Genomic DNA, 16,340 nt, shown 5'->3' with positions numbered 1-16,340 from the left:
GTGAGAGGCCAGCGTACCACAAAAAAAAAAAAAAAAAAAAGGAAGGAAAAGGAAGCAGACTATTTTGTCACAGCACAAATCACTGTGGGAAATAGTGGAGGCTCCAAATTTGTCTTTGGGACAGGAACAAGGCTATTTGTTGAAGCAAGTAAGTTCCTTGAAATAGCCTGATTTTTATTACAGTTGAAGGATATCTGTTTTCACTGATTTTCCCCCAAGGGTTTTGTCTGCTATTTAAGTAAGAAAATAGTTTGGTGATGGTAATGTTGCATTATATGTATCCATGAGCCTCATTCATGCCAGAAACATGTAGTAAACACTTAGTAAGTGTGCATGGACATAACTACCCTAGGGCCCGTCTAGAACTGAAACTCTGTAATTACATAAATGGCTTTTTCAACCTGAATATTCATGACATTTTTTACATAATCTACTGCATACAAAGCAGGATTTCCTATTGAGTTGTGACTTATTTCTTGTCATCTTCCAATGGTCTTAGAAATGAAGGTTAAAGAGTAAAATTACACGCCTCTTCCCACTTTGGCGCATGTACGCAAACTCGGGAACATGCTTAGTAACTAACTCGTGTGTGACTCAGGAATCCCCGGCTATAGTCCAGCTATAGGGCACCATTTGTATAGAGTTGGCCCAGTTATAGGGTACCATTTTGTATAGAGTTATGTCAGAGTGTGAACACAGGTTATCAGAAATTCGTATTTGGAACTGGCACCCAACTTTTGATCAGCCCAAGTAAGTCAGCTCTCCAGAAATGTGTAACCCCACCTCCAGCATTGGGTTTATATTTATATATGTAGCATTTGCTCTGGTCTATAATAGAATATTATGATGATGATGATTATTATTATTGTCACATCATCATTATTATTATTACCACTACTGTTTTGTTATTATTGATCATAACAATGCTGCTAACTCAGAATATATTTTTTCTGCCATATTATTCGTTTTACCCTTTAAGGAGAATCAATGTCAAGGTATCAGGAGAAAAATGTTTGAGTTTCCTTTGCAGTCAAGTACTTGTTCATTCAGTTGCCCCCTCTCTGCTGAGGGTCCATAGGAACTTCACGATGTCGTGGGCTTTATGCTGCCTCCTGATTATCTCTTTGAGTTGCTTCCTTGGTTTTTCCCTGCCTAAGCACTTAGGTTTTGCAGCTCATATTTACCAAAAGTATACTTAGCTTTTAACCTCTCGCAAAACTGGCCTTCTTGTCCCAATAATTATGGACGGTAAAAGTCAGTTCAACTCAGTAAGTGCTTATTGAGTATCATCAAGCCAGGGGCCATAGGTGGTTTAAAATGAAACAAACCAACCAAGAAAAGAAGAAGCATAAGATGTGGTTCTTGCTCTCAAGAACTTCCAGTCTTGTCAGAAAAACAAAACACTCATCTGTTAAAAGTCTAATAACAATTTATATGTGGGTGCACCAAGCAGTGTGCTGTGTGTGGTCATGTGCAGGACCTGGGACCCTACTGACTGGAGACAGGACAGCAGTGACGATGGACAGTCCATATTCCCTGGCAGAGAGCAAGCAGGATTCCACCCCTGTGTTTCCGGAAAAGGATTTAAGACTGTTATCTGCTGAGATGTTTGACTTTCTTGACAGAAAGGCCCCTTGACAGAAAGCAGCCTTGACTTAGGTGAGGACAGAAAGAGTAGAAACAGGAATGAGTCAGGCGTGAGTCACCCAGAAACCTCGCTCAGCCCCAGAGAGGATGCGGTGACTCTGAGTCACGCTGAGGCATGTTTTTAGCATGTGCCCTGGCCTGGCTTGCTGGAAATGCTCTTGCTCCTACTCTTTCTGGCAAAGTGAAAAATACATTTTTGCATATTCCCCTAAGGCAATGGCGCCTTCGTCTCAGGCGGGGCAGCTGAGGTGGGAAAATGCAGGCTGCTGCCTGGTGTCTTTCTTCTTTTTTCTTTTTTTTTTTAAATTTACTTACCTATTTATTTATTTATTTTGGCTGCATTGGGTCTTCGTTGCTGCGTATGGGCTTTCTTTAGTTGTGGCAAGCGGGGGCTACTCTTCGTTGCGGTGCGTGGGCTTCTCGTTGTGGTGGCTTCTCTTGTTGCGGAGCACGGGCTCTAGGCGCACGGGCTTCAGTAGTTGTGACTTGAGGGCTCTAGAGCACAGGCTCAGTAGTTGTGGCTCGCAGGCTCAGTAGTTGTGGCGCACGGGCTTCAGTAGTTGTGGCTCACAGGCTCAGTAGTTGTGGCACATGGGCTTCAGTAGTTGTGGCTCGTGGGCTCTAGAGCACAGGCTCAGTAGTTGTGGCACCTGGGCTTAGTTGCTCCGCAGCTTCCTGGACCAGGGATCAAACCCGTGTCCCCTGCATTGGCAGGTGGATTCTTAACCACTGCGAGGGAAGTCCCACTGCCTGGTATCTTTAGAAACACGTACACCCACCCGGCCTATGTAGGAGGCAGGTTTTTCACCAAGTTTTGTAAAGGTTCTGTGTTTCCCAGAGGAGAAATAGCCAGAGGCTGTTTGTTGATGGCTGTGATGAAAATGGAGGTGATGGGTAGCATCAGGGCTGAAGCTGCTACAGCCACTAGGGAATCTCCCTCCTGTGCTTAGAGCACCCATCAGAAGGAAAAGGTTAGGATCAGCCTTCCCAGGATCCCAGCTTTTAGAGCTACTGGGAAGCGTGTGTGTCATCCATGAGAGGGTGGGCAAACCCAGGACCTTTTTGTAATGCACTTTCCCAGAGTGTGATTATGGGAACAGATTCACTTTTGGAAAGGGGACTCGAGTATTGGTCACACCAAGTAAGTGAGCCGGGATCCTCCTGGACATACGACCCCTCCCCCACCCACCGCTCTTCCTACCCCATAGGTACCGGACAACTTCTTATGTCCATGGGAGGGCAGAGGGCATGTCCTCCATCAATGCCACCCCTAACGTCCTTAGAAGCTCACTGCGTCAAACCTTCATGTGCCCCTTGTTTCTTCCACCCTCCCTTCCTCTCAGCATCTCCACTGACAATATATTGAATAATATAAAAATCTCCTTTGCCGCCCATCCTGGGAGCACTTGTATCTAACAAAAGAGTAGCAGAGTCACACCTTGCTGTGGCCCCAGGCAAGCAGGGTGGTGCTGGAGGTACGGCTGCTGGGGAGTTGCTGCCCTGCTTCTCCACTGACAGGAGCGTGTGTTTTCTCCTGGGTAGAGGAGGTGAGGAGCTCTTCTAGTCCCCAGTCCCTGGCTCCCATCACCACCCCTCAGCTCAGGATTCCAGGACAGCTGTGGGAGATTCCTGCAACTCTGGGGGCGTTGGCCAGTGTTTCCCCAGATTGTTGCCCCAACCACTGGAGCAATAGGTAGAGGGAGGTCACGTGAGACTGGTTTTAGCAAAGGCTTTCCTCGCTGTGTGTATCAGGAAGAAACTATGGACTTATATTTGGAAGAGAGACCAGGCTTGTTGTTCATCCATGTGAGTATTATAGAAATGGTCAAGGGATATTTTGTAGACAGAGGATATATGATGGAAGGATACTGCAAAAATGAGGGAGTCTGTGACTGGGCTGCTCCATCGTGAAAGAGCCCTCTGCTGTCTGGGAGTAACTTACCATTGTGTCAGGTCTAATGAAAATGATTGAGGCTGTGCTGGACAAGGGTTTTGCACAGTGCGTGCAGAGGACAAACCACCAAGGTTTGAGAAAAGAGGCTTCACTCTTGGTCAGGTTTCTGAAGCAGAACTGTCTCCTTGGCAGCCAAGGGGCCATCCTGCCCTTCAACCCCATGGCTGAGAATCTCTCGCCACGCCCCTTTGGATCCATGAGATATCTGTTGCTCATGACAGCATCCCAACCAGAATGCTGAGGCACCCTGGGGTGCTGGAGAGGGCGGTGGGGCAGGGACAGGTCTCCTCTGGCTACAAGAAGCCTCATCCCTTCCCTCAAGGGAAAGCATTGCTGGGAACCACCATATTATTAGCTACTATTTACTGAATGCCTGACATGTGCCAGTGACTATACTCTGTCCTTCAAAGAATTTCTCATTCAGTGCTCACATCCATCCTAATGCTAGGTAGCTGGTATTAGGCCTATTTTACAGATGAAGAAACAGAGGCTTGGGGCAAGTAGCTTGCCCAAGATCACAGCTAGGAATAACAGGGCTAGAATTTAACTCTAATCTATTTGACTCCAAGGCCTTACTGTTAACCATGCCACCACACCGCCAGCACTGTCCCTCCTGCACTCTGTGAAGGAAGACCCCAGACCTCAAAGGCTACCTGTCTGGTCCTTGGTTTGCCTATCCTGAGCCTTCTTGCCATGGTGACCATGGCAGCTTTGGTCCAGGACTTAGCGTTTCTGAAGAGATGAGTAAAGTCATTGAATTGGGTTGGTAGGATGCAGGTATGGCAGGGAGGGAAGCAGAAACCTAGGGGGACTGATTATTGGGCATAAAGTGACACAGAGAGAAATTTATCATCAAAACGATGGAACAGGGCTTCCCTGGTGGCGCAGTGGTTGAGAGTCCGCCTGCCGATGCAGGGGACGCGGGTTCGTGCCCTGGTCCGGGAAGATCCCACATGCTGCGGAGCGGCTGGGCTCGTGAGCCATGGCCACTGAGCCTGCGCGTCTGGAGCCTGTGCTCCGCGACGGGGGAGACCACAACAGTGAGAGGCCCGCGTACCGCAAAAAAAAAACATGGAACAGCCTGTTCAAAAGCTCCATTCCCAAGAGTGAAGGCTGTAAATGTGGGGCGGGAGGTGTGAAGCGCAGGCAGCCACCCTGGGTGGCAGAGGGCAGGTATTTGTACTGCATTGTACCAGGGTGTGGACACAAGCAGCAGAACACTCACTTTCGGGAGTGGAACAAGACTCCAAGTGCATCCAAGTAAGTGCCTGACCTTAGACTTCAGCCAAAGACACAGAAAGTCCCTACGCGGCTTTCTTAGATGTTGAGTCTGCACTTCCCGAGCTAATTTCTCATGATTCTTCATGAGGCTTGAATGTTTTGAAATTTGAATTCCCAGCCACTAGCTCAACAGCGGTTTATTTTCTAAAAGTAGTAATTGCCAATGGGGCCTGGCCTTTTCATCATTACAGAGGCAGACTCTTTTGCCATTTCTAGATTCCTTTGAGACAAAAGACCTTTATCAGAAATCATGACTGATTATGCCAAAAAAAATTATTTCTGTTACCACCTAGTTTTCACGGGCTGGGCCCGTGAGCCATGGCCGCTGAGCCTGCGCATCTGGAGCCTGTGCTCCGCAACCGGAGAGGCCACAACAGTGAGAGGCCCATGTACCGCAAAAAACAAACAAACAAAAAAAAAACAATACTGGGTTTAGAAAATGGACCCATACAGAATTAAAAGATAAATGAAACAGTCCTAATAAAAGAAGGTAGAGGACAGGATTGCATTTAAAATGAATTAAAATAATTAGAGGGCTTTCAGTTAACAAATATTTACCAAGCAACTATTATATTCTAAGCACTATAGAAGGAGGGAGGAGGGGAGGGAGGGAAATGCAGAGTCCCCGCCATCCAGGATCTCCCAGTGGGTAAACATCCGTATAAAGAGACAATTAAGCCCAGTGTCACCACACTGTAGTGGAAGTACACACAAGTTGCGATGGAATAGCAGAAAGGAAGGCATCCCCGACCTCCTATCCTAGGTGTCTGGTACTTTCATGCATTCTTCACTGCACCATAAGCTCTGTGAGGTCAAGACCCTCTCTCATTCATCCTTACACCTCCACACTCCAGCACAATGCCTGATGCATAAGGCGTCACCTAAGAAATGATTGTTGAAAAAATGCCTCTAGCTGGGAGACTCAGGGAAGGCTTCAGTGGAGGGATAGTAACTGTTTAGAACATATTGGTTTAGACAGTAGCAAGTATTCTCCAACAGAGTTGTTAGATTTCAAAACTGGGAGATTACAGAATCCATCTGAACGTGCAAGGGTGGCCGAAAGCCCACTTCTCTGGGGAAAACTTCCTCCATATTTATCTGTTCATTAGTGCACTTCACCAAAGCCTCTTCCCTGCCCTGGGTCAGTTCAGGCTACATTTAGAAAGCCTGAAACCCATCACATTTCTAAAGAACCAGAATTCAGAGGCATAAGAACTACAATACCCTGAGAGGGAAGCAGCACAAATGGGGTTTAGCAGCAAAAAGGAGAGGTCTAATGATAAATACATGAAGTCTATGTCCCTACTTGAGTCGCCACCCAGGAAACTTTTCTCCATTTGTTCTAAGGAAACTTTTCTCCTTTAGGACCAGAACTTTCTTTGAAGTACACAGCTCTAAGGTGTGTAGGAAGGTGTGTGGAAAGAAAACCAATAAATTCACATTTGGGAAAGGCTTTAAAGTTGCCGTTGTTCCCAGTAGGTAAACCCTGCAAAGTGTTGGGGCGATGTGGTCTTGCATAATGACTGCATACGTATCTGACCTCGAGCCATTCCTGACAGTGGCAGGAAAATTTGCTACATATGAAGCTGTTTCATAATGATTAGAAAGAAATAATCAGCATTAATGAGGCCCCTAATTGTGTCCGTAGGAGTTGGTAGGAGAACAAACAGATTCAGAACACAGAAAGCTTAAGGATAAAATGAGGCTGAAATTTAGGATGCATTTTAAATTCTTTGAACTAGAAAAGGGACTTCCAGGGAATGTGTATCTAAACCTGTACATGTTCCACAGAGGTTAAGGGGTGTTTTAAGAAAAAAAATTCTTGAATCGAGTAAGTTTAAGAAGCTCTAAATTTCTTTATTGTAAGACTTCTCAGAGCCTTTAAAATGCTACTGTGCACTGCTGGTCTTCAGGACTGAAATACGCTATACAGCGTTTTCCAAACTTCTTTGAGCTTAGAATCTTTTTTTTTTTTTTTTTTTTTTGAGCTTAGAATCTTTTTTGCAGAGAAATTTAGGACTAGAGTTCTGTGAATTTCTCACTGAGAAGGACTTGTCTAAACTACTCTCAAACTTTGGAGGTTTTTTTTTTTGTCCCCATATGAATGTCAACCCTAATCTTAGAACCCTCCAGAGAAATAGATTCTCAGGCCCCATCCATAACTCACTCCTGATTCTCACAACCTTCAGAGTTAAGCAATCCTCCTTGTGCATTGTATGTGATATCCCTATGGCAATATTAGTCTCTCTCTCTCTGTCTCTCCCTTCAAAGACTAATAAGAACTGCTTTCTAAAAGGAGAGCTTTCATAGGCCTCCCTTCCATGAATTAAGCCCTACCCAAGGTTTTCCGTCTATTGCCGGTGCTGTGAATTTTCCCTCAAGATTCATTTCCCGGTTAATCCCTGGCTCTTCTCCAGACCCTTCCAATTGTCCTCCTTCACTTCCAGTGTGGAACCCAGAATGGGCATCCACCCTCCAGGAAGGCCTGACCTGCTCAAGGCCGGCAAGGAGGGAAAGGTCTGTGAGATTATTACACAGAAAGCTGAGGAATTAGGACTCAGTGGGCCAGAATTTTTTCTTGTGCCAGAGAAAGGGGGATTTTGGAGGAGCCTGTAAAACAGGCACAGGAGACATTTCTGCCCCAGTGAAGCTGACCCTGCCAGGGGCTAGAGTTCTTGTAAAGCACCCTCCTAGTGTGTGTTGTCTGGTGGCTACAATAAGCTGATCTTTGGAGCGGGGACCAGGCTGACCGTACACCCGTGTGAGTATGACGGTGCAAATGACCAGGGCAAAGTAACTGACAACTTGTCTATGAGAAAACCAGCAATGATTTATGGTAAACTCGAGGATATGGGAAACACTCGTTTCCATTTCTACAAACTCTTCTGGTATCTTAAAATGTTCCCATTTCTCATACTAAAGACAGAAGTGCCAAGGGCCAGTTGAGGAAATGAAAATCTGAGAATAATTTACAGAAACATAAAAAGAGTTGCAGATATTCAGTGCTTTCAAGCAAAACAGATAATGTCAGCACCAGATGATCTGAAGATTCAGGAAATTAGCTAAGTGCTCTTGGGGAAAGAGATGAGTTCACGGCAAACACAAATTCTCTTTTATTGCAGCAGGCAGCTAAATCCCGTGGATGGACTAATGAGCATGGTGTGGGGATACCTGCTCACAGAATCTTCCTCTCTGGAGCTTAGTAGAGCACTGAACCACTCCCAGGGTAAAAGTGACCCAGACCCCTATCTGAATGGCAAATATAACAAGGCACGGAGGTAGGACGGTGTGGGGCTCATAGCACAGCTTGGGAGGCTGTCAGACCTGGGGGAAAGTCTGGCTCTACCATCTCTAGCTAATTAAGTCTCCACTTTCTCAATGGCAAAATGACAATACCCACATCATAACAAGACAATACTCAGCATACAGCAAGTAATCAATAAATGGTAGCTTTACTAAATAATATTAATAATAATTATCATCATCATCAACAAGGCTTTGTTATTACTAAACCTTCATTATTGTAAAGGGAAAGGGGAATGACTTCCCTGGGAAATATGAAACCTAAGAAACAAAGACCCAGGGTGCCTTGTAGAATGGTGCCCTCCAAGTCTGGTGGGTTTTAGCAGGTTAACATCAGGAAGGTTATTGCAAAGACCTTACCCTCAGTGGGGATTCGGCAGTGGTAGCAAGTTAAACTTTGGAGCAGGGACCAGACTAAGTGTCCAACCAAGTAAGTAATGCGGGGCAAGGGTAGACATTGACAACTAATTCTTCTTTGTCCAAGATGCTGAGTTGAGCCCAGGTATTATCTTCTGTAGGATCCCAAATGGTTCTTTCCACCCATCCCAGAAAATCCTCTCATCCTGCGCTCAATGCTCAGGAAATATCCTTGGGCCACAACCTGAAGAATCAGGAGTTAGGTGATGGGCAAGGAGTCCTGGACCTTTCACGAGAGGATCCAGGATACTGCTGCCCTGAGCGGGGGGTTTTGCTCTACTGAATTCTTGGTTTAAGGAAACCACAACCTCCAACCGAGGGCACTACAGCAGGATGAGGCAGGAGGGGAAGGATTAAGAGACAAAGTCTCAACACAGAAGATCAGAAGGTATTACCTCAGAAGACTGTGACCCTCCGTCCCCTGTGAGAGACCAGTGTTTCTGCTACTGAAATAGGAGGTAGGGCCAGTGAGTTTCTGTAATGGTGTCACCTGCAGTGTGAATACCAGAGGAGTGACCGATAAATACACATTTGGGAAAGGAACGCAATATTTGGTGAGTCATTCTAGGTGGCACCATTTGCAACCCCATGGGCCAGTGTCACTAATCTTTTCCCCGGAGATATTAGTATTACTATGGTAAGGCTAACTGTGGGTGTTACAACTAATTGTCTTACAGAGGCCTCTGTGAACGGGAAAAGCCACACTATCGATCTTGAAAATCTGTGTTTCTCTAGGTCAAACGCATTAAAATTTTACTCTAGTCATTCAGTGGCTAATTTTAAATGCCTTCTATGTGGCCGTCAATCTATAAAATGTGAGACTGAGTATGAAGATATCTAAGATAGATGCCTGACCTGTCTCCAAATAGTATAAAAACTAGCCAAAGGGGCCAAACTATTGTAAATTTAGCAACCTGAAAAACATTTTAGTATCAACCAGCTGATGATGTCAACAGGCACAGTAGAGATACAGAGGAATGGAGTCCCAGCTGAAAAGTTGGCCTAGATGGAGAAGGTTTGATGCAGTAGAAAGGATTCGCTGAGTCTGAAGGATAGAGTAAGATCTGTCTGGGCAAAGCAAGGACAGGAGGGGACTTCCAGGCATAAGGAACACCAAGAAAGAAGGCATGATCTTGGGAGTGAACAAGGCACATGACTTTGGCCAAGTAAACACATCTAATAATGAAGTTAGATGGAGAGAAAGCCAAAGATAACTTTATAAACAATGGAGAAAAGGAATACTAGAGGCTTCAAGAGAATACAGTATTGATCACAAAACTTGGTATATAGTAAATAATAATAGATCATATATAGTACTTTTATTATTTTTTTAAAAATATATATTTCTCTGAAATGGTAAACTGAATAAATACAAATTTGCTTCAAAGCCTTTAAAAAAAGAGAGAGAGAGAGAGAGACTACAGACAATTAGGGCCAGGACCAGCCACTAGGAAACTGGGAATCCAATTCAGAAATGCAGACCAGAGGTGAAGGTGAGAGGGGCCAGCTCTTTCCATGGACGGCTTGTGGCCTAGACCTCCCCCTTCTTGCTCAGTGGGCTGTAAGAGCCCATCCCTCAGAGAAGGGGAAACCTAGGCTCTCTGTAATGGAGACATTCAGAGCGGTATGGAGGTATTGCCTCCCAGATGCAATGTGGTAAGGGAACCAGAGTTTCCATTACTCCCGGTAAGTCTGCGCAGGCTCACTGCTTCCTGACGCTCGCCAGAGCCTCAGTGGAACTCAGACTCAGAGTCAGTGCTGCTAACTCACATTTTGGGTTCCTGGTGCCTAAATACCAAGAACAGATTTAGTGGCAAGGGAGCTTTCGATCACTGCTGTGCCCCTGGGGATCTAATGCGCTAGAGCCTTCGGACATGTGCTTCTGCCGTTAGTTCCGAATTTAAATGAGCAGTTAGGAACTAGAATAGGTGACTTCCACACTGAAAAATTGATCCAGTCTTGCTAAGGCTACCTTCTGAGATGTCATCAGTGGTAGGAGGCGTTTATCTTGCTAAGGTGAAACAGGATGTCTCTCCTCCCAGGGCTCTGGCAGATGGACCCCTAAAGCCCTCCAAATTAACAGTGACTCATTCTTTGTTTTCAGACAAAAAGGTCGCACTAGAGGTACATGGGGCGTAAAAGTAAAAGGGGGCTTTAAAGAGTCAAGTTTAGGGATCAGTATCCAGCTTTTTTGACCAAAAGGTCTAATTAGCAGAAATTCTGCAAATCCGATCATCACTAGGCCGCTTGTTTATCCAACAATTATTTCTTGAGCCCCTAGTATATGGCAGAGACCAGGGACACAGCAGTAATCTAGGGACAGGCCTTTGCTGTCACAGAGCTTACATTCCAGGGAGCCCGTGTGAAGAGTTTGGTGTAGCTGTACTCATATAGGGCATATAAAGGATTTGAGAGAGGAAATTCAAGCTCTCCAGATCACGGCAGCCCCTCAATGTCATGCCAGGAAGTGTGGGCATCATCCTATAGGCAATAGGGAGGCTCTGAATTATTTTGAACAAAAAGTGACCCGATCAGCTCCACGTTTTAGACAAGTCGTTTGGATGATGAGCTCAAAGAAGAGATTGAAGTGTGGGGAGAGGGTGAGTAAGAGAGGAAATCAGGGGTAGGGAAGCCGGACAGGAGAAACCACAGCCAAAATGCACATAGGGAAGCCCAAAGGGTGTCAACTGGTAAAAACAAGACTTGAAAGAGGCTAAAAATCACCTCAGTTCTTCTGACTTCACTAACTGCTCTTTCATTTTGATCTCTCACTAGCAAAGTTGAGCTACAATGGGCCTGCCCCGGTATCACCCCTCACAGAACTCAAGTTGGCTTTAAGTCTCACCCTCAGCCCCTGGTGCCTTTCCTCATGGTCCGTAGCATTGCTCACTCCAGACCAATGCTGTCCAATAGAACTTTCAATGACGATGGAAATATTCTGTCATTCCGCACTGTCCTATAGAGTAGGCATCACCCAAATGTAGCTACTGAGCTCTTAAAATGAAGGTTTATGGGTAACTGAATTGTTAATTTTACTTGATTTTGGTTAGTCTTAATTTCAATAGCCACAAGTAGCTAAAGACGATCACATTGGACAGTGCGGTCTAGACCTTCTCCAGCCTGACACCCCCCTGGCACTAGGACTTGAGTGAGAGTTTAACCAGGACTCAAAGTTGGGCATCTGGCCCCCACAGTAACCCCCTTCCCCCTTAAGGCCAACCTGTGCCTGGTGGCAGCTTAGCCTCTGCCTTCTTCTTGAGGCCACGTTCTCTCAGCACCTCCACACCCTTCCATGTCCCCCTCCCCAGTCCCACCCATGACCCCCGCTGATGACTAACAAATCCACTGGAGTGTGGTATTGGTTAATGGCTTCCCATCTCTCCCCTCCCAGGAAGAGATTTACACCATAGATCCTTAACCCATAGTGATGTCAGCCCCACAGGTGGATGGAGATTAGAGGGGAGCAGGCAGAATCCTTTGAAGCCAGAGGTTTGGATGTTGCTCACATGTGACCATGGAGCCACCCTTGCTCTGCTGCTCCAGGGACAGCCCCACCACAGACAGCTCTGCCTTGACTCACCATCCCAAGGCCATGCCAAGGGCTGATGCCCCTGGTTTGGTGTCAAGCTGGATATCTGCATTGCCAAGGCCACGCTGGCTGGCTCAGCTAGTGGGGTGCATTAGGCATCACTGGTCTGCAAAACTTTGCATGCGTGGTGGGGAGCTGGGGCAGCAGAGAACCACAGGGGCAGGAAGCTGTTGTCCCAACCCTGCTGTAAACTCTCTGGGTGGCCCTAACGTGTTAATCCTCCGGGCAAAGCTCTGCTTCCTCCTCCAAGGGCAAGAGGTCTGAAAGAATAAACACCGAGGGTTGCATTAAAGACACAAAATCCTACGAAAATACTAAAGAGTCATTCTCAGCACACTGAAGAAAAGCCTCCAGCAACTCCTGCTTCCTGGGGGGTGAAGAGTAGAAACTGTGTATTACTCGGTAGCACATTATTATGGCAGTCTCCTGGTAGTATCAAGAGCTACAATTACTAGAATGATTTCAGTATTTCACAGTTTATTAAATATAATTCATATGGAGAAACTCTCATGGCTTCTCAGAATAGCCTGGTTAGGAAAGTGGATGAGGCAACATCCGCATTTGACAGATGAAATTCCTGACACTCAAGGAGCTGGTGTGAATCGCTCAAGGCCTTGTATCTAGTAAATGGTAGAGCCAGGGCTTGGATGTAGCATCTAAAACTTTTATCAGTGAGAGAAATCTCCTGGTGATGCGACCGATCTTCCAACTTCATGCCAGCCTGTCGTAAAGCTCCCATTCCTGTCAATGCCCAACCTTAGTGGGGGAGACCACCCCAGATTCTAAGACGTATGGTTTGCTCTGCTGGATATCTTTTCTACGCTCGCTTTGTCCTGCCAGAATTATGTTGTCGCTTACTATTCCTACCGAGCTTCGAAGAAGTGCCCTTAAGCGGAAGAGTGGGCAGTATCCTTACGTAGCCCTGCATTCCCGCTTTCCTTGAACAGCAGGCAGGGCCTGGTGGAGAGCGTTCACCAAGAGCCTGGCTGGCCTCTTGGCCAGGACTCATGGTTTGTGCCTGTCCCTGAGTCCCGTCTGTTGCAAGCTGCTGGTGTCTGCAATGTTCTTTCCCATCTAAAGCCTGACAAATGTGACTTGTCAGCCCTACAGAGCCCCATTCTTGCCCATCACTGGCATCTGGACTCAGGCCTGGGTTGGGGCAAGGAGGGAAATGAACATCTCCTAACCCGTGTCTTTTGGGTCCACAGATATCCAGAACCCCGACCCTGCCGTGTACCTGCTGAGAAGCCCCAAATCCAGCAACACCTCCGTCTGCTTATACACCGATTTTGAATCTCAAGCCAATGTGTCACAAGTCACGAGGCCCGTGGTGTTCAGCTCAGACAGCACCGTGCTAGACATGGGAGCATTGGGTTCCAAGAGCAACGGGGTCGTGGCTTGGAGCAGCAGGACCGATTTGGGATGCGGAGACACCTTCAACCAGACCTTCTACTCCAGCTCAGGTGAGTGCAGCCTTGGTGCCGGTCTAAGCTGAGTCTCCTCCTTCGAGAGGCCTGCTTGTGCTCGGGGCTCGGGTCCTTGGTATCTAAAAGCTGCTCTGATTGCTGGTCTCAGCCTCATCAATTGTCGGCAAAGCCCCCTCCCCTCTCTTTACTGAGCACCAGTGAATCCCATGCCGGCAGGCCACAGAACGTCCTGGGCAAAGAGCAGAGGGGGAGAGGCGAGGGGCACACTGGCCCTGAGGCTCACCCACTCTGAGTCCCCACCCCCCTGGCTCCGCTCAGCCCCTTACTGCTCCTCCAGGCCCCGCTCTGATGCACTTCTCCAAGATCCCTCCCCTTATTTCTCCCTCTCTGCCAAAGGTCTCTCCCAGCTCCTAACCTCACTCATTCATTCATTCATTCACTCAGCGATCACTGATTGTGCATTACAACATGCCAGCTACTGCCGTGGAGGAGCAAACACATCAGATGATGGGTGTGCCCCGAGCAAGCCCCATTCCCGTTGGGGGAGACCAACCATCAGCAAGTGGAAATCTAAAGAACTCCAGATTGTAATACGTGCTTTAACTTGGAGTTGGGAAAACAGCCACCTTAGGGACAAAAGTCACAGAAGGGCTCTCTGGGGAAATGCTATCTGAGCTGAGATTTCAAGGCTAAGAAGGTACCAGCCGTGCCAAGGGCAGAGAAAGGACCCTACAGAGGCCTGAGCCAGGAGCTCAGTGACAAAGGAGAAGGGCAGGAGGAAATGAGATGGAAGAGGTAGGCAAGGGCCACATCACGGGGCCTCACCCGTCATGAGAGGGAGACACTGTTCTAGGTACAATGAGAAGCTTTTGATTGGCTATAAACAGGGGAATGACATCCAATTTACTTTTTTTAAAAATCACTCTGACCGCTGAGTGGAAAATGGATTGTAGGAGTCAAGAGTAGAAGCAGAAAAGAAGCCCTTGCAGCAGAGAGATGATGGAGGCCAGGACGGGCTTGTGGCAGGGGAGTTAAATGCCCATGCCCAACACTATTTGGGATCCAAAGGTAGAACCATGCAGGGATGAGAAGGAAAAGAGGGCATCAAGGAAGGTGGCTGGATTTTATTTCTGAGCAGCTGTGTCAATGGTAATGCTGTTTACTGAGTCAGAGGAAACAAACAAACAAATTTGGGATGCAGGGGTCAAAACTTTGTGGAACACATGAAAGCATCTATACCCCTCATGGCACTTGTCACTGTGTCTGTCTTACTTCCTCTATCAGACTCCAGACTGGAACTCGCCCAAGGGCAGGGTCTAACAGCTCCTTAGGGCCTTGTGTCATGTAACATGCGTTTAGCACAACCAGTGTTCATTAAGTGAATAAAATGGTGCCCAGAAGCCAGGGTGTTGGTCCTTCAGGGGTCAGTGGCTCATCCCAGCAGGTGCCCATATGGGACAGGTTCTCTCAGATCTCTGCACAAGGAAGAATGGAGAGGCTGGAGACATTCAGCAGCCCAACTTCTGGGGTGGGAGAGTCAGCACGCTCGGGACTCTAAGAAAAATGTCTTTGTTTGTTCCTTTTAGGAATTCCCTGTGATGCCAAGATAGCAGAGAAAAGCTTTGAAACAGGTAAGGGAGGGGTCTATCCTGGCTTCACACAGGTTTGTGGAGGCGATGAACCCACAATTACTGGGACGGGATAGAGGTGACGAGAAGGAATGTGTGGATCTAGGAACGAAGTTCTGAGAAACAAGAACGGCAGTCCGAGCCCTTGTTAGAGCTGCCTGGGGACATTCTTAAATCCCTGGATTCCTCTCACCATCTCTAATTTTCTTTTCCACTCTATGTACTTTGAGGATGAGTCTAGTTTTGCTAGACCAGTGACTCACTCCTAGGCCTCTGTATTCCTTTCAATAGCTCCACTGTCAGCACAGCTCAAGAGAGCTTCTGGGTGGCCCAGGTGTGAAATCTCTGACCAGCTTTTGTGTAGCCCTAGACTAACCAGGTCACCGTGAAGACATTTTCCCTCCATAGCCAGGGGGTTTTCCCTTCTTTCGAGAAGAGCAGCAGAACTCTTATAGGCCGTGACCTTGTCTCTCAAAGATCCTCACCCCTCCTCACCACCCACCCTGGGCCCATATTCATTGCCATTTGAGCCATTTGTACTGAGTCATCCGTCTTGTGGTTCAGCCGCTAGATTCTCACTAAGGGGCCCAGACCCAGCGGGCTGCGTGTGATAAGTTCTGAGCACCCACCATCCCCATCCACGGCGGGGCTCAGAAATAAAACAAAGAGTAAATGCAATCAGTGTTTCCCTTTGGAAATGAAATGCTGTTGACCCTGGAAGGATGTACAAATATGTGTATGAGGGGATGTGCACCAAAGCTCAAAGGGAGAGGCAGATCCAGGGGCCGAAGCGCGCCCCACTCCCCACCCTGCTTTCGGTGTCACGGGGGCTGTGAAGACCTGTGCCCATGACTGCTGTGGCCCCTTGGTTTTGCAGATATGAACCTAAACTTCCAAAACTTGTCAGTGATCGGCTTCCGCGTTCTCCTCCTGAAAGTGGTCGGGTACAACCTGCTCATGACGCTGCGGCTGTGGTCCAGCTGAGGTGAGCCGGCATCTCAGCCGGGCGGTGGGGTCTGGGGGTCTGGGGGTGGGTCCCCAAAGCTAACCTCCCCCAGGCTCTTGCTTTTAGGTCCTAAGTCTGGGCCCACCAG

The 16,340-nt window shown here is 47.3% G+C and overlaps 2 protein-coding genes across 2 annotated transcripts in view; one reads left to right on the top strand and one right to left on the bottom strand.

Moving 5' to 3' along the window:
* Positions 1–16,340, bottom strand: part of DAD1 (defender against cell death 1) — a 55,330-nt gene that overhangs the window by 5,415 nt on the left and 33,575 nt on the right. The gene's annotated exons all lie outside the window — the stretch shown is intronic.
* The window catches only part of LOC137226319 (T cell receptor alpha chain MC.7.G5-like), a 282,791-nt gene that overhangs the window by 264,251 nt on the left and 2,200 nt on the right, over positions 1–16,340 (top strand). Inside the window, exons 5-7 of the mRNA XM_067740968.1 lie at positions 13,400–13,654; positions 15,205–15,249; positions 16,124–16,231. Of these exons, the coding sequence (XP_067597069.1) occupies positions 13,400–13,654; positions 15,205–15,249; positions 16,124–16,230 (407 nt within the window). The 3' untranslated portion in view covers position 16,231. The remainder of the gene's footprint in view (positions 1–13,399; positions 13,655–15,204; positions 15,250–16,123; positions 16,232–16,340) is intronic.

This window comes from Pseudorca crassidens, chromosome 1 (genome assembly GCF_039906515.1).
Source record: "Pseudorca crassidens isolate mPseCra1 chromosome 1, mPseCra1.hap1, whole genome shotgun sequence".
In the NCBI taxonomy this organism is placed as follows: domain Eukaryota; kingdom Metazoa; phylum Chordata; class Mammalia; order Artiodactyla; family Delphinidae; genus Pseudorca; species Pseudorca crassidens.
Note: the sequence above shows the minus strand (reverse complement) of the source record. Positions and strands in the feature narration are given on the sequence as shown.